Source organism: Ursus arctos, unplaced genomic scaffold, assembly GCF_023065955.2.
Source record: "Ursus arctos isolate Adak ecotype North America unplaced genomic scaffold, UrsArc2.0 scaffold_1, whole genome shotgun sequence".
In the NCBI taxonomy this organism is placed as follows: Eukaryota; Metazoa; Chordata; class Mammalia; order Carnivora; family Ursidae; genus Ursus; species Ursus arctos.
The window spans coordinates 49,688,828-49,714,302 of record NW_026622763.1 but is presented as its reverse complement, the minus strand read 5'-3'; the positions used below and the strand labels follow the sequence as shown (position 1 = coordinate 49,714,302).

Below are 25,475 nucleotides of genomic sequence, written 5' to 3'. Positions count from 1 at the left end.
ACAAGTACCTGGGTGGCTCAGTTGGTTGAGCATCCAACTCTTGATTTCAGCTCAGGCTGTGATCTCAGGGTCCTGGGATTGAGCCCTGCGTCAGGCTCCACACTCAGTGGACAGTGTGTTTGTCCCTCTCCCTCTGGTTTTCCCCACCCCCTGCTCTCTCTCTCTCCCTCTCTCTCTTTCTCAAATAAATAAATAAAATCTTTAAGAAATACTACCACACAAGGAATTAAGAGATGACTAGTAATTTGCTATGTAACTATAGGCAAGTCATTTAATATCTTTGCATCTCCATTTTACATCTAAAAAAGGGGGGGGGATAATACCTTCTCTACTTCACAAAGTTGTTTTGAGGAACAAATATGACAGTCCACCTTAAGAAACAAAAAACTGAAAATACCATAAAAAGCATACCATACTGTGAGATTCCTTAAGTTCTATATTTTCCCTTCTACTAAAAATCTGTTTATAATATCCAATAAATTCCTAAATATTTGTGTGAAAAACAAATCTACTATTTCCTTGAGTTCAGCTGCTCTATTTACCATACATGATTCTAACTGTCCTTAACTCCACCCCTGAGCTCAACCGTTAATTTCATGTTAAAATACTACATAACCCTCTGTGTGTAATAGAGGTTTCCCCTTCTTCGAAGTGTTTTCTTAGTGATGCTACCACTTCAGCATCACCTCCTAGGTTTCAAAGACCAATGAGAACTGGAAGGAGAGAAGCTCCAGCTGAGGGACTAATCCTAGAGGGGGCGAAGAAGGAGTAAAGCACGTTGAAAGTACGGAGGCATAATATGAATCTAATCATGGGACAAACCCAGACTAAGAGGTATTCTACAACATAACTGAGCTAGCTGTACTCTTCAAAATAAACTGTTCCAGAAGGAGATGACTAAATGCAACACGGGATTCAGAATAGGATGCTTTTGCTATAAAGGACAACAATGGACAATTTATAAAACATAAAGGAAATCTAAGGATTGGACAGTAATAATATCTTAATGTTAAGGATTGCTATAAAGGACAACAATGGACAATTTATAAAACATAAAGGAAATCTAAGGATTGGACAGTAATAATATCTTAATGTTAAGGATTGCTATAAAGGACAACAATGGACAATTTGTAAAACATAAAGGAAATCTAAGGATTGGACAGTATAATATCTTAATGTTAACTTCCTAATTTTTATAGTTGTATCTGGTTGTATAAGACAATGTCCTTGTTTGTAGGAAATACACACTGAAGTATTTGGGAGTATCAAGTATTTGGGCATCAAGTCAAATGGTTCAAGAAAACAAAGTTCTTTGTACTCCACTTCCAAATTTTCAACAAGTTTGTGAGTGTATCCAAAAATTTTTAAAAGAAAGACGAAGAAAAAGAAAGAAAAATCCCGACACCTCCCCCCCCACCACGAAAAAAAAGTTCCATCTGCCCAGGATTCAGAAATCAGATGGGGGAATTAGAGTTGTCTGAAACATGGTCCTCCTTATGCATATGGCATATTCTGAACCCACTTTATAAGAGGAATAAAAGGGGCTTCTGATAGGAAAGTTGGCCGACTAATTACAAGCAAGCCCTTGTTTAATTCATAAGGAGTATGTTCTGAGCCAATTCTTCTCAGCTCGTTATTAATAACAATCACCTTTGTTCAAGCCCACAGGAGAACACTGACCAATTAATGAAGATGTAACACCCTTTCCATTAATTTCCCCTATCTTATTCACATTTGCACTGTCACTTTAACCTCTCCAAATGAAACTAATTTTTACTCCTGAGAAACATGGAGACATATACACTTAATAACAGAAAAAGAAATCACGCCATTCTCTAGGAAATTAGCAAGTATGATTAGTACACTTTAGAATCTCCTAAATGTCAAAGCGCTGATCTTCCACCTCTCCATTTTTAAACCTAATGGTGTTATCCTCATTCTAACTTCGTTCCCTTATCCCACAAAAAGATATTATTCTCAGTGTTAAATGAGATCTAACACTTTTCTTAAGTGCCTTTATATATGTCAAAAACATACATACCTCATCTACGAAGTTAATGGCATCGAACCAGTCTTGAAGAGCTTCAAGGCAATATCTAACAACATTTCGGGTATATTCTTGAGTTTCCTAAAATAATAAGTTATACAAATTTTACACTATATAAATATGTATATTTTCAACTTCAAATTATATGCAATATGTAAAAGTTGTATATATAATGGTAAAATATATATATATTATCAAAATAACCACATTTGCCATTTTAAGAAATCCTTTCATGAATTAATAGTAATGACCAGAGACAATTATGAAAACTAAGGAACACAACATGCTATGTCTTATATAATATATTCTTGAAAATGAATCAAGGCTGAAATAGTTTTATATGATGCATATCAAGTTCCCTTTGAAGAGATTCCAAAAATATTACAAGTTCCCTAATACTAACTCTTTAATGAGTACAGTTTCCTTGGGGATGATAAAAACATCTTGGAGATGAATGGTGGTGATGGCTGCACAACACCGAGAATGTACTTAATATCAACGAACTGCACACCTAAAAATGATTAAATTGTATGTTATGCATATTTGCCACAACAAAAAATAAAAACAAACAGACAAAAAAGGAGCAGAGAACATTTAAGCAGTATGAGCAGCCTGTGGATATCTTAGCTTGCTAAGAAGAAAGGTAAGTGTGTGCCACTCAAAGGTAATACGAAAGAAAGTTATAATGTTTTATGGAGAAATGGATCCAGTGAAATAGGCAACTATTAAGTTTAAATGGCAAAATAAATCACGATAACCTCTCTTTAAAAAAAATAAATAATGGGCAAAGGATCTGAATAGACATTTATCCAAAGAAGATCTACAAATGGCTAATAAGCACATGAACTCAACACTATCAGTCACTAAGAAAGCGTACATCAAAACCACAATAAGATATCACTTCACACCTAGGAAGGCTCTAATTTTTTAAATGCAAAATAAAAAGTGTTGGCAAGGATGCAGAGAAATTGAAACTCTCATACATTGCTGGTGGAAATGTAAAATGGTACAGCCACTTTGAAGTTAAACACAGAGTTACCATATGACCAAACAATCCTACTCTCATATACCCAGGAGAATTAAAAATATATGTTCACACAAAAACTTACATGCAAATGTTCACAGCAGCATTATCCACAGTAACTAAAAATGGCATTAACCCATGAATAGACAAGTAGAATGTGGTATATCTATGCAATGGATTACTATTCGGCTATGAAAAGAAATGATACACACCATAGCATAGTTGAACCATGAAAACATTATGCTAAGTGAAAGAAGACCAACACAAAAGGCCATACATATATTGTATGATTCCATTTATATGAAATGTCTAGATTAGGCAAATTCAGAGACAGATGGGAGATCAGTGGTTTCCAGGGAATAAGAGGACGTTGAGACTGGGAGGTATGAGATTTCTTTAAGGGATGGGTGACTAGTGGGGAATTTCTGGTACCAGCTGCACAGCTTTGTGAATATACTATACAACTGAACTGAATAGTTTAAGATGGTTAAAATACAGAATTTTAGGTTGTATAAATTTGAAATCAATAAAAAAAAAGTTGTAAAAAAAGAAAGACATTTGGGGGCCTTAATGTATAATAATAGTACAGGTAGCATAAAAGTCAAGTAGGTTAAAATCTTTAGCTACATATATATATTACTCTGTGCCTTTAAGGAACACTAAAGTCTCCCATTGCTGCTTTTTCCTTCACCCTGCTCAGTCTCCTGTCCTGTTAATTCTTCCTTAATATTATCATGTAGGTCTACTCTTATGCCCACTACCTCAGTCCAAATATCACTTATCTGGTTTCCTTGCCAGCAGTCTCACCCTGTTTTAATCCACCCTATATGAAATTTATCTTTATAAAAATATTATTTTATATATTATGTTTCCTGATTTCTTACTGAAAAAAATTTAATGGCACTTTTAAGTTACCATAAATAATGTGTCATAACCAACCTAAGGTGGCAGATAACTCAACAGATAAAGAAACATTTAAAACCAAATTCTCCCATTTTATCAAGAGTTTGGGCAAAGATGTATCATAATACCCTGATGGTACAAGTATAAACTGATATGACCCTTCTGGAGAAAAATTTGAAAAGCATGTATCAAGAGCCTTTTAAAAGGTGACCAGTTAACTCCATTTCTAAATATAGCATATTTAATAATCATGTCCAGATCATCTCCCTCCCATCTCCCACCACTAACACACCCACCAAAAAAAACTGCAGTGTGCATGTCAAGTTACTAGTTTTACAACCTTTTCAGTCTGTTTATCCATATGTAAAAATGGACATAATACTATCTACCTCCTAGTACTGTGAAGGAAGCAAATGAAATAATGTTTGTAAAATGCTCTGTGTCATAGTCCAGCACTATGTGTGACAAGCAGTGCTCCAAAGGGTCATGGCCAGACTACTCCCGTCAAATCTGCAGTTACCTAAAGCTGCCACTAGATGGAGATTTTACAGTTCATTTGTTCTGTAAGGAAGGCAAAAATTAGTGAGATTCTGGAAATGCGCCATCCCTAATCTATCTGTTATCAATCTAGTATTAATTGTTTAACTAGCCCTTAACATTTTCAATAACCAAACACATTTAGGGCAATCATACAAAGAAGATAAGCTATCAGGTGAAGTTCTTTTTATTGTTAATCCTTTAGTTTTATATCTTATAATTAGAGAATAGAAAAAACGAAATAGCTAATTTTTTTTTACTTTAATAGTCTTTCTTCTAGCTTACATTTCTAAACCCAACAACAGTACTGCTGAAAAGCTCTAGACATTCTTGCTTTTAACAGACAATTACAGCAAAGTGGGAAAGAGCACAAGTTCTGAAATCAGATGGATTTGTTTTCAAACTCAGCTTCTACTTAATAGCTGTGTGAACTTGGGCAAGTTATTTAACTTCTGAAAGAAAGAGATGATACTATCTACTTTATAAGAGATGTAATGAAGACTAGATAAGAATATAAAGCAAAGAATATAGTGTGAAGAACAACGTCTGACAGAATGTGGGTGCTCATCAAGAAAATGTCTTACTTAGGAACTAAATACTCCCTTAACTGAGAAACTACTCTCTCAGATTCTATTAGGACAATATGAGCTTGTTTTCTCAACCCTCTTCACTTCTTAGGTTAAGGGAACAATAACACACTGCAAACCTGGCCTTCAAAGCTAAAAATTAAACTACTGCCTAGAAACAATGAGTTCTCATTATCAGAGATAAACATAACCCCAACTTCATAATCCAAATTTATCTTAAACACAGTTGTCAGAAAAATCCTCCTAAAATACTGATCTTTTCATATTAACATCGTATCAACCTCCCTGCTGCATCACTGTCTTTTGTTGGCTTATAGGATACTGTGTTCCTCTGGTTTTTCTCAGCACGCTTATCTCTGATGTCGCAATGTTAGTTCTTTCTTCAGGGCCTACTTCTCTCCCTACTTGACCTCATGCCACCCCATGGTGATAAATACCATTTACATTACCAAGGGTCTAAAATGTATAACCTTAGTCCCGACTCCCTTTTGGAGCACAAATCAGTCCCCACACCCATTACTCTTCACAGCAACCTATTATTTTCCTATAGAGTACACTTACAAAATGAATCTGTGTGTTTACCTACTTAACATCTATCTCCCCCATCAGACTGCCCCACAAGAACAAGAACCACGTCTATTTGGTTCAACACACAAAACCTAAGCATCTAGATAGCATCTGGCATAAGAACAGCATTAAACAAAATTTTTTTAGTGAATGAACAAATGAACCTCATATTATATGACAGTTTTTTTTAAATAAATGCTACAGCGGAAATTAAACAAAGTACTACAATAACACTGAAACTAGAATCATAAACCTGAGTGAAAGAACTTTAAATGAAGAGATTACGTATCAGCTGGTCAGCATTTTTGAAGAGCTAACACTAGTGGTTCTTCACTCTGGTTAGAATCACTGCCAAGGTCCTTCTGCACATCAAATAAATCAAAATCTCTGACCATGGGGCTTAGACATATATACTCTTAGAGTTTCCGAGATGATTCTCATGTTAGAATAAGCAGAAAGAATGAGAGACCATAAGTCAAAAAAGGGACTAGTTTGAACAAAAGCATAGGAATCAAGAGAGGACACCCCATGTTGAAGAATGGTATTCAATCCAGTGAAGACATGGAGATAGATAGAGGAGCATAGATGGAAGATGAATTGTGAGATACAAGTTAAGGGCAAATGATCTTAAATGTCTCTATAGGAAACACAGATGTTACCCTGCAGACAGATGAGAATTTTAAGGATTTTTTTAAGCAAAGGAGAGATTATGCACAGAGCTTAGAAAAGTAATTTCAGTATTGGGACATATTAGAGTAGGAAGAATTCAGAGGCAGGAAAACCAGTTAAATTATCTTAACCACCCAGATTTTAAAGATAAAAATAAATAAATTAAAACACAGGAAAGAAGTGGTAGGGAGAATTTCTGGAACAGAAGAGAAATTTCATGGTATCTGATTACAGGTTGAACACAACTGGCACAGCAAGGAGATATAGTTTTCATATTAGATTAACTGTACATTTTCAGACACCATTAAATGACATAAAGGATACAGTATGGGCAGATGAATTTAATAAGTTAGTTAGGGGCTTGAGAAAATTCATGTACTTATAAGGAGATCTACATGAATAACCAGAGCTGTTGGAAATGCGAACCTGGCTAGACTAACAAAGTTATAAGTCACATGCATTTGGAGAATAGCTGAAGTCATGAGAGAAAATACAAATCTGCTTAAAGGAATTCACATATTTAAAGAACACGGAGGAGGGCTTCATAATAACCCTGTGAAGAAGGGCAGGCTTTAGTGTCCTGTTTCCATTTTCTTTTGTTTTGTTTTCCAAAAAAAAAAAAAAGGGAGAAAGGAGGAGACTATCAAATAGTTTTAAATGAGTTGACCAAGGATTGTAAGTAGGAAAAGGCAGAGCCAAGATCAGAATCCAAGGCTTCAAAATATTTCCACTATAAAATCTTGTCCAGCATGCTTATCGATACAGGCTGGCAGTTGGTCTTCACGGGATCTATATAGCAAAATCTCAGTCAAGTTCTTAGTTTAATAGGGTCAGGAAATTCCATTTTTCTGGATCATCCAGGGACTCTGGAGACCCATCAAACCAATACTTCAAAATGCAAAAAGTAAAATATATACTTGTACACAAAGACACCACTACATGCAATTACAAGTGATCATTTTCTTACTCAATTATAAGAATTTATGTTGCTGCTCTGCTACTATTAAGATTCCTTTTGTACACAACTGGAAGTTGTATGAAATGTATACTAATTTTGTGCTTGGAATCTTAAAAATGTAAACTTTATTGAGAACTATTTCCATTCCTTAAAAGACAAGAAGCATCGGGCAACTAACTGATAATGGATAAAATGAAGCAATAAAGATAAATATGGAGACTTCTAAAGCTCCAAAGACTAATCACAGTAAGGGAAGGCTGCAAGGATCTGATAATATAATGAACTCCAACTTGCCGAAGAATTACAGTTAATGTCTCAAGTCAGCATTCACACAGCTGAATTCACAATTAAACATTGCTCATTAATATATATAAGTAAACAAATCAATGTTTTCACAAATCTTTTTCTTAAATCACTCTTTTAAAGGTAAAGACAGAAATTAACAAAAATATTTTCGACATACCCTAACTTTACAATGGGATAAGAGCCCCCACATTGGCTGTGCACAGGCCTCAAGTTCAGCAGCAAAGGCAGCATAGTAGGTCTGAGACTCAAATTCCACATGCTCATTTAGTTCTCGCTTGTTTAAGTTCATACCTTGCAAAAATTAAAGCAGTTATAAACCTTGCCAAATGGAAGCAAGTATTCATATTTAAAATCAAGTAAAATACTTCCTAGTACCAAACACTTGGTGTACACAAATGGCATAAGTGACACAATATGTAGAGAAATAAATAAATAATTAAAAAAATAATAATCTAGTCCTTTTAGAAGTCTTTACGAACCAGGTTTTCTTAGAAACACTTTGTGAGTTGTCTCTTACATAATATAACTGAATATGTTAAATAAGAAAGTCAAAACTATTTTAAGTGATCCTAGTTGAAATTTTATGAAAGTGTTATAAAACTTTCTTGAAGAATAAATTAGAAATTTCTAGATTAATGATTTAAAGTGCTAAAAAACTACACTCCTATTTCCTTTTTAATAATTTGGTATTTTTCATAACTCTGATATATTTTCATGAACACTTGATTAAAGTACTTACAAATACTAATTGAGACATTTCACATGTAACCTGAATGATGTGCTATTATCTTTTAATTAGTATATCTGATCGTTTTCATTAGGCATTTTGTAAACTAAAAAAATTAATTAAAAAAGTAAAATTCATACCTTGAAAGAAAGATACAAAGTTCATCCATGTAACTAACAAACCATGGTCCTCCAAAAATCTCTTAGCCACACTTTGATGAGAAAGGATATTAATAAAATCACTGACAAGAGGCCAGTAAGTGTTATTCTTCAATAATGCTTCTCCACAGTTCACTACCACATGTAAACTATTTTCTTCATCTAAAACAGACACACACAGCCCAATAATAAGTTTAAAAAAAAACAAAAACTTTACCGATGATATACATTATATACATTAGAATCAGGGATATCTAAATTCAAACTCCAGCCAGCCATATGATGTGTTACTTAGACTGTGAATCAATTTCCCCATTTAGAAAATGAGGGAAAGACACATATCTTAAGGGAATTAAATGAAGCATTAACATAACACTGAGTACATCGTTATAATTATTATCACATGTCTAACATATTACATGATATTGAGCTAGCTATATGTTCATCAAACCTTATTAGTTTCTTGATTTTAACAACATAATGCAATATCTTCAGTTCCAATCAAGAAAATATTTTTATCCCTAGATTAATCTCATTCCATCTTATCAAACAAATCTGTATGATATAAGCGATATATAGTTACTTTCTTCTACTCAAAGAATATGTAATGTAACTTTTTAGCAAATACAGTATTCCAAAAATGAAAGATACACACATACATAAACTTCTTAAGCCTTTAAAAAAAATCTTCAAAGTCCAATTACATTGTTGTGGGTGGGGGAAAATTAGGTATGTTCAATCAAACCTTTACTACCAGAAGTTAGAGCGTATATGCATTAGCTCTCTTAATCTATTCCAAATTAATTGATTCACTGGACAAATGAGCCCCCCATTCCTACTGTATAACATACTAATATTCATAATATACAGAGTACTCAAAGCTAGCAACCTATTCCCTAGTACATAAGCCAAGATATATGCTTATCCAGAGTCAGTTTTTGTTTCTGTTCATTATAATTGTTCTTTTTATTATAAAATTTAAATTAAAAGTACATAACTGATGAAATATGAATACATAAAGACAGGTATTACAAAAACTGGATTGGATCATAAGCTTTTGAGAGACAATAAAAGTGCCTAAGAAAATGTTAAAAAATCTTAGAGAAAAACCATAAAAACCTAGAATTTTACACTCAGATTGCTTCATAAAGATTTTTATGTTCTAACTCTAAAGAAACTGAAACTGGAAATCACAGATGATGTTTTGAAGAAGTGATGAGGGAGAACTCCAGTCAAGGAAACCATACCTTAAAAATGCTTTGCCCAAAATTAAGAGAATGAACAAGCATATCTGTATTTTAAGTTAAAATGCACTGTTTAATACGTGTGTAATTTTTTTTTTTATGATTCCTCACTTTAACCAACTTTTTCAACTAATTATCTACTAATTAAACTCATGAGTGGGGGCGCATGGGTGGCTCAGTGGGTTAAGCGTCTGCCTTCAGCTCAGGCCCTAATCTGAGGGTCTTGCCCTGGGATCGAGCCCTTGCTCAGTGGGGAGTCTGCTTCTCCCTCTCCCTCTGCCCTTCCCCCCCACCTCGTGTGCACACGCTCTCTCTCTTTCTTGAGTGCACGAGCTCTCTCTCAAACAAAATCTTTTTTAAAAAATTTTAATATTTAAAAAATTTAAAATAAACTCATCAGGGAAGAGGCTTCTATTGCACTTCTTATTTTTCATACATTAAATTAAGGTTTCAGTCCATGAAATTATTTTACCCAACTCTTAAATTTAATAATATACAAGAACGGGACCCACAAAGTTAAGTATGCTCTCTTTTAGCACCTCTCAACCGGATGAGAGATGGTGTAACTGAATGAAGAAGTGGGGTTTTACAAATCACCCACACCTGAAATTAGAAAGCCCTCTCTGACTGACAACTACTGCCACCATGAGTTGGTGAGCAGTTGATACTAATGGAACAGTGCTCAGTGATGCTGGAATTTAAACTTAATTTTTTAAACACTGAAAATCACTGTTCTATTTAATTGAAACCAGAAGATGAATAAGCAGAAAACAATTAAACAAAATGACTGTTTTCCTGGTACTGCTTTAAATATTACTATTCTTGTGAAAAACACCTTGGAACCTTTAGTGAAATAAAGTGACTAGGATTTCTATTTTTCCCCAACTGAGATTCACTCATCAACAAATATTTACTGAGCACTGAGGGCCAGGTGTTCTATTAAGTTCTGAGAATAAAGAGGTAAATAAATCAAAACTTATATAGTCTATCCACTGATATTAATATAAGAAGACAGTACTTTGCCTCTGATGCGGCTATCACAGGCAAAGTACAAGTCATAAGAACAAATATAGCTAGTCTACAATTCAGGAAAAGACCCTTCTGAGGAAGTGATGTCTAAACTAAGATCTACAGAATGAAGGAGGAATAAGGATCAGCCAAATAAACTAGGGATGGGAGAGGAAATGGTGTTTTGAGTAGAGGAAGCAATATAAAAAAAGGATGGAATCGTTAGGACAAAGAATGCAGAGGATGGGTGGCACAAATGAAGCCAGAGGGCCTTAAAAATTAGCTTCAGGAGTTTGGAGTTCATGTGAAGAGGATGACAAGCAACTGAGGGGGTAGGGTTGAGAGACAGGGACATGATCATATGTGTAGTGCGGAAAGGGACTAAAGAAGGGTGGTGATGGCTAGTGGCATGAGGCCTGGAGATGACAATGGCTTGAACTATGGTGGTGGCATGAAGATGTAAAGATAAAGAGAAACAGCTATTTTAAGATGTTTACAGGTTCAAATGACAGACTTGGTGATGTTCATTATATCTACAAGGGGTACAAAGAAGTCAAAAATGACTTCTAGGTTTTTAACTTGGGCAGCTGTATAGGTGGTTGGACAGTGGAACCAAAACACACACTTGTGTACTCACATACACATACACACACACACACACACACACACACACACACACACACAATAATAGAAAAGAAGCAGGCTTGATAGATAAGAAGAAAGAATTTTTGGTGTGGACATTGTGTGTTTGAGGTACTCGTAGACATCCAAGGAATATAGCTCAATAAACAGTTTGATATGCAGGACAGATCACTCTGGGATTATTACCATCTACAGACATCCTTATGGTTATGCAACATATGATTTGGGGGGTTGGGGGGGGTTTCTGGGCTTTTTTTTTGTTCTGTTTTTTTGTGAGAGAGAGAGAGCGGGCAGAGGGAGGGAGAGAGAGAGAATCTTAAGCAGGTTCCATGCCCAGTGCAGAGCCTGACGTGGGACTCGATCTCACAACCCTGAGATCATGACCTGATCATCAAGAATCAGATGCTTAACCGACTGAGCCACCCAGGCACCCCTGCAACATATGGTTTTAAGTTCCCATTTTATATATAGACTGTTTCATAAGACAAACTATAAAATTTCAGGGATATGAATAGTGATGAGTTATGTTTGGAATCACAAAGTAATATGGTGCAGAAGCAAATATGACAAAGTAAAAGGGTAAGGTAGGGATTAATTACTACTACAGGCTTTTTCCTTTTAATCTTTAGCTACTGCCGTGGCCATGTGAATTCTCATTGTATCAGCTTCTGTATTTACTAATAGTATAGCCAAAATTTTCAAATACTGTTAATGAAAATTTCTGTAAAAGCTAGATAGATTTATTAAAAAATAAAAACAAAGTATAGAGATCCTGTTGTAATATCTGTAGCTAGTTATAGGTAATTCACAATATCTAAAGCCCATTCTAATACTCTTGATGTAAAAACAGGAAAGTTTATGGTGCTTTTAGAAAACCAGTAAACATGTATCATGAAACATTATGCTACTTTTTAAAAAAGAGGAATAAACACCATGGGAGCTAAAGATCATTTCAGACCTTGGCTTAGAAAAATGTAATTTACTGCTGGAAAAAATACATTTATATTTAAAGATCTTAGCAATGCTACCAAAGCTATTTAGCTTCCAGAAAATTCAATTTGTGTAAGAATTTCCAGAAAAGACTAACTGCGTTAGAAGGGAAGTATATACAGAAAGTAAAATAAGACTTTGCAGTATGATTTCAGAAAATATGGGGAAAGTGAGAAGAGCAAAGAGACTGGGACAAAGTGCCAAAAAACACCAACATCAACAGGACAAGCAGAAAAGAGTTTTGGACCACAGAAAGAACAGACACTCAACAGTATGAAATGCTACCGAAAAATCAGGAAAGATAAAGTCCAAAGAGTGGCCACAGATTTCCCCAGACTGTATGTCATGAAAAGGGTGATCATATAATTTATTGTATAAAATGGGACACTTCTGAGAGTAAAGGAGATTATATGAATAACTATGTCAGAACAACATGCATTACTTGGAGCCATTCTGGGGAAAGTAGAACATGTGACCACTGGAGTCACAGACAATTTCAGAGAGAACAACAGAATGATGGCAGTAGACACTAGACTGAAGTCGGTTACTGAGTGACTAAAAAGCAAGGAAACAAACATAAACTCTTTCAGGAAATCTGGCTACAGAAAAAAAATATGAGGCAGATTCAAACACATCTTCTCAAACATTCTTCCTTGAAGATCAAGTGCAAGCTATATACAACTTATTAATAAGCACAGCTAAACCATTTAGTTAAAAAAAAAAACAGACTCCAGATTCTTTCCAAAAGAGCAGATACCTCTAAATTTTAAAAGTTTTCTAGTTTAGGGGGCCTGGGTGGTGCAGTCAGTTAAGCATCTGACTCTTGATTTCAGCTCAGGTCATGATCTCAGGGTCATGAAACAGAGCCTGGCATCAAGCTCCACGCTCAGCATGGAGTCTGCTTAAGACTCTCTCTCCCCGCTTTTGTCCCTCCCCACCTCTCTCAAATAAACAAATGAAATCTATAAAAATTTAAAACAATTTTAAAAAATTAAAGTTTTCTAGTTTATAAATTAAAACTACCCTTTTTGTGAAAAGTCCTTCTCTAAATGTATAATTCTATATATAAGAATAACATTGATGCAACTCAATGATGATAGGTACTATTTCAAAAAAGGACAAGCAATACATGTAATGTATGTAGCTGAATCTTCAAAAGAAAGGGTCATCTTAATTGAAGATAGAAGAGCTATAATACAAAGCTTTTAAATTTTCCTTTAAAAAAGTGAAGAGATATATTGTTTAATGTAAATAATGTATTATGCTCCCACTATACCTATAATAGGAAGACAGAGTCACATAATGGGCAGGAGTACAGGTTTAAGTCTGACACCTAGCCTTACTATTTACAGCTATAAAACCACAGATCATTGACTTCAACTCCCCAAGCCACAGTTCCCTCACCTATAAAATGGAAAAAAACAGTATCTACTTCACAGATGGTTAAATGACATAATACAAAGTACTGAGAAAAGAGCATAGCACATAGTGAGTGCTCAAAAGATGGTAGCTATCATATCAGCTAGCTATTATTAGCATATATAAAGCACTGCATCCTGCACTGAGTATACACCAGTTTTCAGGTTATAGTATCACATGAGAATAGATCACGTGAGAACAGAGAGTAAATAGCAGCTGATATGCAAAAGGAGGTAACAGTGGAACAAAGCAAGTCTCAACTACAAGATCTCTCCTCCAAAGACAATGGAAGGGTCCTAAGATTTAATCTCGGGTGCTGTTTGTTATTAAAGTTTAGCTCCACGTGCCAACAAGTGAAGACACAGTACTATTGATGCTGATCTGCTTTGCGTCATGCTTAAGGGCAGATTCTGACATCAGGAAATAAGACAACCTTGGCTCTGTCATTTACTAGCTGTCTTAACTATGGTAAATGCCTTAGCTTCTCTAAGCCTCAATTGACTCATCTTTAAAGTGGGAATAATAAGGATAATAATACCAATCTCAGAACTGTTCAGAAACTTAACTGAGACAACATATGAATGGTATTAATACAACGCCTCGTACATAGCAAATAATTCAAATAATATAAATTATTACAGGGAGGTAAAGTTAAGATGAAAGACCACAGTGAAATGAGAATGGGAGGAGGTCCTAGAAATATCACGGTAGTTTGAGGAGTATCAATCATGTAGTAAGCACAAAAGGAAAAAACTAAAGACCTCACTAGGGGAAAACAAAAAAAGGCAAGATTTATTTCAACTTTTAAATTCTAAAACTATAGGCATATAAAAATATCTAAGGCAGATAAATTTATAATAAAAAAATAGGAACATGTCTAATAAAGAAATGATTACATTATGGTAAAGCCCTATGACATTAATACCTGCAATCATTAAAAAACATGTTTTCAACACATACAGTATAGTGGCATATTTTTAAAGTATATTTTTAAAGTATTATTTGAACCTGTAAATATATTCCTATCACACAAAAGACAGAAAAGAAATACCAAAAAATGTTAACAACAGTTATTTGTGAATAACAAAGCTAAAGGTACTTTTAAAGTTTGTCTTTAAAAAAATAAAGTTTATCTTCAAATTTTGATGAAAATTTTCAAAAAAATTCTTTAACACAGATGTATTATTTTATAATATTTTTAAAGCTATCTTAAGCATGTAAGGAGGTTTTTAAGACTACTTATACAAAGTATACCAATAATAAAACTAGGGAAATAATTCTGAATTTACCTTGTAGCTCACTTTTAATTAGGCAACTTTCCATCATGTATAATAGCACAGTGACCATAATATCCAGCAGCTGACATTCTTCTGTTACCTGTCTGGCTAGCTCTTCATTGCTGAACAACTGAACACTAATATGCACAATTCTGTTAGACATTGTGTCTGATTCATGACTTTTCTTCAGTGTTTTCATAATGAAAGCGTAATGTTGAACAAAAGTTTTTGTAAAAGCAACCTGTAAATTTTTTTTAAATAGGATGAAAAAAACACATTAGTTTAACTTTGAGTTTTATAACACATTTTCCAATACATTATATTAACATTTTAAAGCTTTTATTAGCTTATGATGACATCCAAGATAATTTTAAATGTAATTTCAATGATGATGGTAGTTACGTTATTTTGTTTGGAACATTAGCAAAATACTTGAATGGTTAAAAAAATTTAATAGGCATTTTAAATTATTAAAGTTTTAAAACAATTACAAATACCATGATTTAAAAATACAAATTTTCACTTTGCTTACAAATATATCAATTAACTAATGTCAAAGTAGGTATCTTTGTTCTGTGCTATCCACTTTAACAACAAAATCTAAAGTCTCAGCTAAAAACCATACTAGAGGATTTAATATAACTAAAATCAAGAGAGTCAATGTGACTACTACAAAAGAAATGTCTTCTCCTATTTGACTGGAGCTGATTACTATCTGACTAAATAAATACTGTTTTTGTATAACATATACATTTCTTGTTTTCCTAAACGGGTATAAAGACACAAAACAATGGCATTATTCATTTAAGTATAACTCCTAAAGAGGCTTTATTACCTAAACCATAAGAAGAAATACAGCCAAAAAAAAAAAAAAAGGAGGAAGAATAACAACAGCATAATTTATTTTCTTTTCATACACTAGGCTTTGTCACTTTGCCATAGCCACGTGGTGGTCGTTGGTGAGGGTCCAGACCCTCTGGGACTAGAGCCCTCACCTACCTACATGTGTATATAGGTCAGTAACTGTTCTGTCTTTAACAGCTCTGGCCAGCAACAACTAACCCTATGATTTTCTCAAACCTAACCCCAAAATCCATTTTTTTTTAAATAATCTCTACACCTAACAAGGGTCTTGAACTCATGACCCCGAGATTGAGAGTAGCATGCTTTACCAATTGAACCAGCCAGACACCCCTGTAACCCCACAATCCAAATTCAGCTGCCCCCTTAAACATTCTCATAGCACCTTGTACCTCTCCTTTGGAGAACCTACCACAATTTAATTGACTACATATTTACTTGTGCAATTATGTTTTTGTTTGTCCCCAGCATTCTCTGTGGACCAAGTTCCATGCAGACAGACTACCCTTAGGAATACTGCTTTGTAAAGCTGCTCTGCCTTAGATCTACGATTCTGTCCTTTTTGTGCAAACCCTGTTTTGACAACAAAAGAAGCTAATGCTTTTTATTCGTATTATCTCAGTCCTCAAAGCTACAATAAAATAAGGCAGAGCTTAAAAACAAACCAAAAAAATTTCATATGAAAAGGCAAAGAAAGGGGAGCAAAGTTCAGAAAGGAAGGGGAAAAAAACATAGATACCTTATACTCTTGATCTGGAAGCATGTTGAGTAAGAAAGTTACCATCTTCTGAGGGAATTCATACTTTATAGTCCAAAACAATAGTTCTTCTAGAAAACTTTTATGTTTCAAAACATCCATTATAGATTGATCTACATAAAAAAAAGAAAACTTATCACCTAATGGTTTTAAACCTTACTATAATTAATAACCCATTAACCTCAAATACTTGAGTGTATCTACAAGTTAAGGCTACCCTTTCAATAGTTCGATTATAATACTGACATCATCAATCCAGGTTTCTACAACCTCCATGGCTGTAGATAATATAATAATAAAATACTTAATCCTTATATTTTAATAGGAAGCAGTTACTAAAAAAATAAGTCTTAATTACTTGCCCTTAACATAAGCCATTTATCTAAAATTTCTACTAAGATTCAAAATAATTATCTTACAAGAACAATATTCATGGTACTTAATACTAGTGTTAATAGTAATAATAATTTTAAGCTAAAAACAAAATATTGAAGCCATAAAGCCCAAAGTTATTGAATCTTTTAATATTTAGTTTTTAGAGAAAAGGGGAGAAATTGTTATAGGATTCAATAACTTATTTCTTTAAAATTGTTCTTCAGAAATGAAATACTAATTTTGCTGTAGGAAATAATTACTAATGTATTGCTTACTCTAGTATATACAGAAGCATTTGCTTTTTATCTGGTGAGAATATACCAGGAAAATTATAAAGGTTATACATGCTTACTTGCACTGGACTCAAGATGCCCTTCTTCATGCATAGGGGAAACAGAAAATGGATGCCCCTTTTAAATAAATATTCAAAGAGGGATAAAATTACTAAACGGCCAATTTCTAAGCTACTCCTTGAGGGCTACTTTGTCTCCTGCTAATCTCTGCATCCTTGCCACATTTACTCAACAGAAAGGTCTCAACAGGTAATATAATGAACTGAATATTTTTAATACTTCAGCTATTTCTTTGTCTCACTTTCTCCAGTGTTTTTCCCTGAAAAAGAACTACAAAATTCTGACTACTGATCTTTGTTGGAGCAAATGATCTTGGGCTTAGGATACTGCTCTGGATCATCAGGTCTATATAAGGACATTGAAGAGGATACAGCAAGGGTCAACTGTGAATGGATTGGTTCAGTGATGATGCTTACACAAGGACTAGAGTTAGATGAGGGATTTAAAAAAAATAATATCACATACACCAAAATACTCACATATAGCCGTAACTACATTACAGTTCGAGGTGTCTTGCACAGTAACCTTGAAGCATTTTTTCAATTAACCTTACCTCAGTCTTACAGTTCTCCTATTATTGAGTAATGTGGTCACACCACATCTCCTCAGGTCATGGGTCTAAAAATGGAACAATGGGACACCTGGGTGCCTCAGTCGGTTAAGCATCTGACTCTTGATTTCGACTCAGGTCATGATGTCAGGGTTCTGAGATTTAGCCCTACATTGGGCTCTGAGCTCAGCACAGAGTCTGCTTGTCCCTCTCCCTCTGCTCCTTCCCCTGCTTGCACTCTCTCTCTAAAATAAATAAAATCTTTTTAAAAAAATGTAACAATAAGCTCAATAAGTATGCCATCTCTCTCTTGATTCTTCTATAAAACATTCTGATTTTAACAGGCTTGAATCAGTACTTATTAGACATAACCTTAACCCAATTTTTCTGTTAATAATTAATAACCCATTATTTTCAGAATAATAATTTCATTATTCTGGAGACATTACGATTTTAACTACAAAAGGCAAAAGTTATATCCCAATTCCCCAACTCCCTTTCAGTGTCCCTTTAGTATAAGCAATATGTAACAGCAATAAAAATATAAATACAATTATACTATATATCTCCTTATTGGAAACTACTTATTCTTTATTTTCTCTCAGAATTTCTACTTGTAAAACAGAAATCTCTTCCTCCTGAACTAGATAATTCCCAGGATATGACAATGATTTAAAAATAGAAACAAACCTGTCTTACAAAAAATGAGGTAAAATATATTCAAAGGCACATGCCGACAGATTCAAAGCCAAAAAGTAACAAAATTAGGGCCCAAGTGAATCAGATGATGAAACTATATTCTAATTTTGAATATAACCCAGAGCATATTGCTGATGTCAATTTAATTCTTACAATTCATTTAGCACTAATATGATTGAAAATTTTAGACTACCAAAAAAATAAATAAAATCCTCACAGACAAGTGTTTCTAAAAATATTTACAAAGCTACAAAAAACTTGTAGTATTAACCTTAGAATTTAGTTATGACTCTGAAAGTCTGTATTTGCCAAATGAAAGCCTAAAGCTACCATAATTATTATATGTCATATATTGAAAAAGATATATTCACTTTTTTTTAAATAAATAAAACAATCCAAATGAACCAGGAAAGCTATGGCTTCTACTAAAATAACTGCAATTGTGTACAATCCGTTTTTTCATCTTCAGACAACAAAGAAAACCCCCACAATATCTTCACTGCTATCGTCCTTAAAATAGGTGATTTCAGTTTCCCCAAGATATTTAAAATATGTGTGATGTGCTTTGTGTGTCATGTTATGGAAATGTGGTTGAAATGCTTCCATCAGTTATGTATAGCTACATATTTACCTTTAAAATCTGGATTAAATGGTCATGATTATTACAATGCCTAAACAACCTTAAGCCAAACTGTAAAAAGAGATTTTTGAGCAATCAGTATGTGGTACAAATGCGTGAGCAACGTAAAGATTTTCATCAGACGGCAGAGTCCAGGCTCCCTAACTCAGCTCAATAATCTCGGCCATGTTAGCTGAAGTCCTCTAGGCTTCAGTTTCTTCATCCTTAAAATTCAGGTTTTGAGAACAGTGAATGTAGCACAGTGCCTCAATTTCTTGCCTATCATCTATTTTATTCTCACCTCACTTTCAAACCACTGAACCAAATTCTTACAAAAACTAAACCAATCCCTGGACTTCTGATATCTTCAAAAGCCAACTATCACTTTTTGAAAACAGGGGTTCTATCTAATTCAAAAAGCCATTTCTTCCATGCACATACTTAAAGCAAAAATGATGTCTTAAATCTCTGTACCACTTCTCACCAGTGGAGGAAGGAAGAGAAGATAATTAATCCAATCTCACATATGAAAAAAATCAGGTATAAAATAAGCTTCAACTTTAAGTCTCCATAAAAAGTATCTTCAGCCAAAGTTTGACCAGACTAAAGAAAACAATGACCTCTTACACCATAACAGGTATTTTTTTTTCTAGGCATCCCTAAAGCTGAAACTCAAGTATGTACCTAAGAGTCCACTTCAACTCAGATGTGTGTCAAGGACTCAGGTAAGCACATAGACAACTCTGGTAAGTCAAAGGCCAGGTCGCCATATGGGTTTCTAATTTCAGGCATCACAGGTTCTCCACTAGGTAAGGAAGAAGGAGAACATGTGTGCACGTGTGCATCCTGGACCACAGATCAAATTTCCTGCCCTTTGCTATTGTAGGGCCAAGGGCAAGCCACCCCAAGATGGGCTCCTTTGACATGAAGATTAGGAGGTTCCTCAAAAAATTAAACACAGAAATACCATGTAATCTAATAATTCCATTACTTGGTATTTACCCAAAGAAAACCAAAACACTAATTTGAAAAGATATATGTACCCCTGTGTTTACCGCAGCATTATTTAAAATGGCCAAGATATGGAAGTGTCCATCAATAGATGAATAGATAAGGAAAATGTGGTATACATACACAATGGAACATTAGGCAGCCATAAAAAAGGATGAGAATGTCATGCGACAACATGATGGACCTAGAGGATGTTATTCTAAGTAAAATAAGTCAGACTGAGAAAGACAAATACCATATGATTTCACTCACAAGCAAAATCTAAATACACATACACACACAGAAAAAGCAGAATCAGACCTAACGATACACAGAATAAACTGATGGCTGCCAGAACAGAACAGGTGGGGAGATGAGCAAAATGGGTGAAGGAGATACAGAGATACTGGCCTCCAGTTATGGAATGAGTAAGTCGCAGGAATAAAAAGCAGACCATACGGAATACAGTCAATGATACCATAGTGATGTAACAGGACAAATGGTAGCCACACTTGTGGTGAACATATCATAATGCACAAATTTGTCAAATCACTAAGTTGTATACTTGAAACTAATGTAACATTGTGTGTCAACTCTACTCAAACAAACAAAAGCAATCGAAATCCAGCAGATTCAGGAAAAGCTCTTTACCTTCTCCCTCAACAACCTAGAAAGAATTTAGATAGAGGACCTGCTCCAGGAAGAGAGCTACCATCATAGATAACTACATTATGATATAAACCAAGTATGGTAGACAGGGAGGAACCTAGCAAGACCTGTGTCCCATTGTTTCTAAGAGGCCCAGCAAACATGTATTTATCAAATATTACTCTTTTTCATCTTCCTGTGAATTGCATGTCTTCCCTTTAAAGTCTCTGATCCTTACCCATTCCTGCCTAGTTCAGAATGACCTATATTCTTTATTTTGCCTGTTTTTGGAATTTCCATGTGTCTGTAAATTCCCCATATGTACAGTATTAAATTTGATTTTCTCCGGTTAATCTGTTTAATGTCATCTTAGTCTGGCTAGAAGGATCTTGGGGGGTCCCCAACACTAGGAGACCCAAGTTAAATGCAGCAGCGTAAGAAACTCAGAACAGACTTACAAAGTGAGCCTCACCTGAAACTACCTGCTTGCTCCACCCTTCCAAGCAGTTGTAGATATTCCACAAGATACACTCAGCACCAGAAATAATCATCTTCTTTTCAGCAAAATAATAATTTAGCCTCTGGAGACTCTCTAACCCAGGATACAGACCATGTTAAGATCTAGAACTCCATGGCAAAAATCCAGAGCAAAGGCTGTCAACTAGTAACAAATACTCTAGAAAAGCTTTTAGTAAGGGTCAAGAAAACAGTGATTAATAGCTTAAGCTCTGGGATTTGAATTAAGGATCTACTTCTCATTAGCTGTGATCGCTAATATGCCTCCATTTCCTCATGCATAAAATAGTAGTAGTAATAATAATAATAATTACTGCTTTATATGGTGACTTTAAGAATTAAATAAAACAACATATGTGAAGTGCACGGCACTATGTCTAGCATATACAAAAAGATTAGTAAATATTACTCATTATTATCACTAATCTATTCCCTCACTACAGACGTACCTACTTCCTTCTTTGAGCAAACATGGATTGAGCCCTTACTGAACCCTTAATAAGTGCCATTCATTTTTATTCTCTCCCTTCTCCCACTTCTCTCTCTCACCATCTCTCCCATACGTATGCTTTTTCACTCTAGAAATTGCACACCTCAGATCATAAAAAGATGTAAATCAAACTAAAACTTTACACCAAAAACACTGGATCCAAATCAAAGAATCAATGAAAAGATTTACTTTTTTACGGCTCAAATATAATAATGCATATCTTATGAAAACAAAATAAACAAAATTCCAATAGTAAGGGTTTCATTTGCTTTTAAGGTCCCCCACAATCACTCCCTAACAATACTTTCTCCATCAGTAGGCAAATCTAAGAACATAATTCTCCCTTCAAAATGGCTAGCCTATCAAGTGTTCTTAATGATCAAACATTTTTAGCTTTTTTTTAACTTTTTATTTAAATTCCAGTTAGTTAACACACAGTGTCACATTAGCTTCATGTGGACAATATAGTGATTCAACAATTCCATACAAAACCCGGTGCTCATCACAAGTGCACTCCTTAATCCCCATCACCTGTTTAACCCATCCCCCACCCCCCTCCCCTCTGGTAACTATCAGTTTGTGTCTACAGTTAATCTGTTTCTTGGTTTTCATTTTTAGCTTTTTATACAAGGAAAAAATTAAATATAAATACCTTTGGTGCTACCGCTTAGTTTGACCCTCTTTCTCTTGCCCAGACCTTGACTCCCATCCTGATCCTCCTGGAGGAAAACAAAATTAGCATCATATACAGTCCTATTCATGAATTTATACATTTTACATAAATATAAATATGCTTATAAATTATGTTAAATATGTAACACAGGCATGCTTACATAGTATTAATGAACACATTTCACTTTTATGTATATACTGTAATAAAAAATATTTTTAATTTTAAAATTAGCATTGTAATTAAAATATATAATGAAATCCTCAGTATTAAAATACAAGTTGTCTTAAATTTAACCTGTGCTTTTAATGGAAGACTTGTAAAACCCAAAAATACCAAAATAAAAAATTTCCTATTAAAAAAAATTTCCTAACTTTATAAATCAATGCACAAAGAAGATAAAGGGGAGGGAAGCAGATTTGCATAGGAAGAAAGGAAAGCAAGGGAAGAAGGCTAAAATAATAAATAGAGAAAAGGCGTTGAAGGATCTAAGAGAAAAAATAAGTTCAAGAAATCAAATTCTGAAAAACAAGCACAGCACATTAAAAGCTAGAGTTGACAGTTAAAAAAATAATAACAAATTTTAAAATACTTAGGAAAAAAATCCAAGAAGGAAATACAGGCATTTCTGTTTATATGATATATTCATTCCTAAAAAAAGCTCACAGTAAAAATAACAAAGCTTATGGGGAAAAAAAGATGAGGGACAAACCACTCACAACCTACTCAAGCGTGTAACCAGAGAAGTAACAAACGCAATAATCGATACCTGGGGATATCATCTGGATGCCTAGACAAACATCTTGGAGTGGTCTGAGGCTGTCTCAGGGGATGTTAACACAGCAACACAACAACAGGACGGGAACCTAGCCAGCTAAGAGAGCACAGAGGGAAAAGGAACACAGGAAGCAGAACCCTGCCCCTAGTGCAACCAATGTAAAGCTAGAGGTGTGCCTCTTGGGGAGGGAGCCCTGGATACAAGTACTCATGTCTAATTTTCCTTAAATGTTGCTGAATAGGTTCCTGCTGCCTTCACAGCAGAATTCAGGTTTTTTCCCCTCCAGCTAAAGGATATGATTCTACCCCCCATTCTCCTAACTCTCCTGAACTAGGAAAGACTGCATAAGAATCCCAAACCTCCATATTATACTGACACCTTTTTCCTATTTTCCAAACATATACGAGCCAAATGATATTATAAAGACATGTGTGGTAGTATTTTGTATACAGTCTAAATTGTACTAACAACGGTGCGTGCTGGTGGTGGCAGTTAGAACTGTGGTACAAATTCCCAGATACTTTCTCAATTACAGCCCACCAAATCTCCAAAGCAGAAAAATAGCCTTGGTTTCATGTTGCTGTTTTATCTATTTGTATGGCTTCCTTGGCCTATACACCATATAGCCTTAACTTCAGGTTTCTAGCAAACCTAGCTAGCGTCCATCCTCAGGGCTGGGGTTTTCCAAAGATACCATTTAGCTCAGTCAATCAGCATTTACTCAGCACGTCCATACGCCCTCCTGTGAATCCCCACCTTTGACAGTCGTCTCTGACCATCTACCACCTGGCAGCAGTACAGACTGTCAAACTATACTCTCCTCCTCCTCTTCTACCACCCTCACTTTCTCTCGGAGTAATTTGCAAAAACAAAATTTGGAGCCTTAAAAGACAAAAAACAGACCCAAGAATATAAAATCATGACACAGGGCCCAGAGGGTTCTAAAGTGTGAGATCTAGCTAACAGCCATTTGTGAAACTGTTCTCCCAATCTTGAGAGAAAAGACAAATTTGGAAAAAAAAAAAAAAATTTATAACCCAGGCTAGGATTACTTCATAATTTCAAATATAAACTTTCTATAAAAAGAGTATCCTTGATCAAGCAATGGTCATGGCATAACAAAGTTCTATAAATTTCCCAACCATACAGTCTAAAAAACAAGTAAAATTAACTAAGAAAAGAAGAGAAAAGCCATTCCAAGAAAAGACAGCATAAACAAAAGCACAATGACAAAAGTCTGGAAACAGACCAGTGAGCTGGGTTTCACATCATGGTAGATTATCAAATATAACTAGGAAGGGAGATTAAAGGAAGGATGGGAAAATGCATACTCTTGTAATTTTTCTGAATGGCAATTTGTCAATACACACGTCAAAAGCCTTTAGGTATATTTATCATTGTAACAGAAATTTTAGTTATAGGAATTTATCCTAAAAAAATAGACAAGTGAATAAGGACTATATGTATAACTATTTATCACAATGTTATTTATAGTAGCAAAAGAAAAGAATCTTTGGCTTCCAACAGCAGGGGATTAGGTAAGTAAATTATAGCACACCTGTACTCTAAGGAAAACAATGCTGGAGCTCTATTTTCATTGTGACCAGATAGTTCTTCAAAAACCACTATTAAACATGAAAAAAAGGCATGCTATATAGAATAGCATCTAGAGTATGAAACCATTCAAGTATTGATAATATACACATATAAAAACTGTTAAAATATATTCCTTATAATATTCAAAACTGTCATTAGTGAGAAAAGCAGGTTATAGAATAGCATGTATAGCATGAAACCATGAAACCATTAAAATATATTACATATAAATCTGTTAGAATACAGATAGCCACCTCTAAGTAATACAGTAATACATAATTTTATATTTTTGTTAACATTTTCTATTTATTCAACAATGAATATGGATTATACCTTTAAGTTAATAAATTTTAAATATGGTTCTGATTTCCATCCTGTCACAATCTGCTCAAGATAACTGATTACTATGTTATCTATTACAAGTCCCATATTTTTATCTTAAGAAAAAACAATACTTTTAAACAGGAAGAACTCCCAGTGTGGTAATTTCAGGATTAAGGAAAATGAAAA

The 25,475-nt window shown here is 34.4% G+C and overlaps 1 protein-coding gene across 8 annotated transcripts in view; it reads right to left on the bottom strand.

The window, feature by feature from the left end:
• UBR3 (ubiquitin protein ligase E3 component n-recognin 3) overlaps positions 1 to 25,475 on the bottom strand; it is a 228,447-nt gene that overhangs the window by 157,968 nt on the left and 45,004 nt on the right. For all 8 annotated transcript variants that reach the window (XM_044381496.3, XM_048213900.2, XM_044381493.3 and 5 more), the window contains exons 6-11: positions 22,574 to 22,640; positions 16,664 to 16,794; positions 15,076 to 15,304; positions 8,466 to 8,645; positions 7,756 to 7,889; positions 2,042 to 2,128 (exon numbers count right to left, since the gene is read on the bottom strand). In XM_044381496.3, coding sequence (XP_044237431.1) covers positions 2,042 to 2,128; positions 7,756 to 7,889; positions 8,466 to 8,645; positions 15,076 to 15,304; positions 16,664 to 16,794; positions 22,574 to 22,640 — 828 coding nt within the window. The remainder of the gene's footprint in view (positions 1 to 2,041; positions 2,129 to 7,755; positions 7,890 to 8,465; positions 8,646 to 15,075; positions 15,305 to 16,663; positions 16,795 to 22,573; positions 22,641 to 25,475) is intronic.